The 2,500-nt window shown below is 29.6% G+C and overlaps 1 protein-coding gene across 1 annotated transcript in view; it reads left to right on the top strand.

The window, feature by feature from the left end:
* Positions 1 to 2,500, top strand: part of LOC113807444 (integrin alpha-5) — a 27,083-nt gene that overhangs the window by 15,108 nt on the left and 9,475 nt on the right. The window contains exons 16-18 of the mRNA XM_070128374.1: positions 1 to 133; positions 892 to 1,079; positions 2,075 to 2,152. The exon at positions 1 to 133 is cut by the window's left edge and continues 78 nt beyond it. Of these exons, the coding sequence (XP_069984475.1) occupies positions 1 to 133; positions 892 to 1,079; positions 2,075 to 2,152 (399 nt within the window). The remainder of the gene's footprint in view (positions 134 to 891; positions 1,080 to 2,074; positions 2,153 to 2,500) is intronic.

The following is a 2,500-nucleotide window of genomic DNA, read 5'->3' as shown; positions in this document are numbered from 1 at the left end:
TTACATCAGCGTCATGGACACAGTGGGCCTTACAGCGCAGATGGGGAGGTCCTCCAACTCGCCGATTTCTCTGGACTGCTTCAGGAGGCGCCGCTGCAAGTTCACCACCATGAAGATAAGGCCGGGGACGGAAGTAATGGAGGTCGACTTCAATCTTAGCTTAACGATTTTGCGTCAATGAGTTTCATACGATGCGTAGGGAGATAGAGGGGTGAAGCGTAGGGAGATAATGGGTGAATGGGTGGTGATGGCCAGACTGCAGAGTTTGGTCAGATTCTGTCCGCGTCAAATGTTGTTCTCGGGTTAACTTTCCGCGTACGCTTAGTTCTTTTTTTTTTAAATCATTTTCCCCGCGTAAAATTCTTTAGACCCTTCCGCGCACTCGTTTCACCATCCGTCCTCAGATCCGTCCGCGCGAATTTAAACAAAATGATGTTTTCCGCGCATAAAAAAATGTAATATTCCCCGCGCAGCAAAAATACTCAACAGTCTAGGGTGATGATAGTGGTGGTGGTAGAAGGAGAAAGATGGTGAATGGTATTATCACGAGGATGGTGAGGATGACGAGAATGATTATGACGTAAAGAGCGACTGTGATAGAAATAAAAATGATAATGACGACGTTAATGATATGTTAATGATGATTAAGATAATTATGGTATTACTACTACTGGTAGAAGTTATACTAATAATGATAAAAAGGAGAAGAATGATAATGATAAAAGTAACAATAGTAATGACAATAATGATAAAAATAACAATAACAGAAACATAAATAAAAATAACGACAATAATTAAACACTAACGACAACAGCAGTGTTACCAACCCCCATAAACCTCAACAAGCGTTGCCAACACACCAACTAACCCCGCCTTCCTTTCTCATAACAGATGATTATGATGCTCAGGTTCGAACAGGACGTGGAAGCCCTCCTGGATTTCATGAACCAGACTTCAGTTGTGCTTCCTAGCATCCACCTAGATATGGCAGGCATGTGTGTGAACGATAAGAATGCTTCCAATGATTTTTTGACCTTCAAGATGTTCCCGAAGCTTCGTCCCGTTCTCTCTCTTGTGGGGTAAGGGGTGGCTTCGTTATTTTGGTTGTTATTGTTGCAGTTTTTATATTATTATCATTATTTTTTAATCATCAGTAATGTCATAATGCTAATTGTTATTATTATTGTTATTATTATTATTATCATTATTATTATTATTATTATTATTATTATTATTATTATTATCATCATTATTATTATTATTATTATTGTTATTATTATTATTATTATTATTATTATTATTATCATCATTATTATTATTATTATTATTATCATTATCATTATTATTACTATTGTTATTATTTTCCGCACTTCTTTTTCTTTTATTTTTCTCTTTTTTCTTCTCCTTTTTCCTCTTCTTATTATTCATTTTTTTCTTATTCTTATTCTTCTTTCCTTCTCTTTATTCTTTCTTACCGGTGTCGTCTCCTTTACACCGTTAGAAGGGAATAATAGCGATAATAATAACTCATATAATGGGACTTCATGACGATAATTAAAGTGTCATTAAAAAGAAAATAATGATAATAATCAAACCAATAATAAAAGGATGAAAATAAACCGATCCATTAAATGATAAAATTTAAAACAATAAGAAAAACAGATAATTAATAACTGACATTAATATTGTTTATTGTTCATTAACGTATTGTGTTCTTTATTTCTTATTTTTCTATTTATTGCTTTATTTACTTTTTCTATTCATTTTAATCTTTTCTATTTATTTTCCTATTTTTGTTTTATTTTTTTCTATTTATTTTCCTATTTTGGTTTTATTTTTTTCTATTTATCTTTTATTTTTCTATCTAATTCTCTCTATTTATTGTTCACCGACATGTATTTTAATCGTAAATTTATTCTGTTTTTTTTTAACAATTTATTTTATTTAAATTTATTTTGTTTTTTTAACAATTTATTTTATTTAAATTTATTTTGTTTTTTTAACAATTTATTTTATTTAAATTTATTTTGTATTTTTAACTGTTTACTTATCCATTTATTCGTCTATTTTTCAGAGAGAATGAAGATGAATCCATAAGCATCACTTTCGCGGACGGAAAAGGAGCGGCCAGGGTGGAGAAGAATGATATAAGGTTTTTTATATATTGAATTTCTGTATCATTCGTTAATAATTTTTTTTCATAATCATTCTTATCTTTGTTATTATTATTATTGTTGTTGTTGTTATTATTAGTGTTATTATATGAATTGGTATTATCATTATTATTATCATTATTGTTAGTAGTAGTAGTAGTATCATTATTATTTTTATTATTATTATTATTATTGTTGTTGTTGCTGTTATAATTATTATTATCATTATCATCATCATTATCATCATCATCATCATCATCATCATCATCATCATCATCATCATCATCATTATCATCATCATCATTATTGTTATTATTATTGGTATTATCATTATCATTACTAGTAAT

Source organism: Penaeus vannamei, chromosome 12 (genome assembly GCF_042767895.1).
Source record: "Penaeus vannamei isolate JL-2024 chromosome 12, ASM4276789v1, whole genome shotgun sequence".
Classification (NCBI taxonomy): domain Eukaryota; kingdom Metazoa; phylum Arthropoda; class Malacostraca; order Decapoda; family Penaeidae; genus Penaeus; species Penaeus vannamei.
The sequence above is the reverse complement of the archived record's forward strand: the minus strand, read 5'-3'. Positions and strand labels throughout refer to the sequence as shown.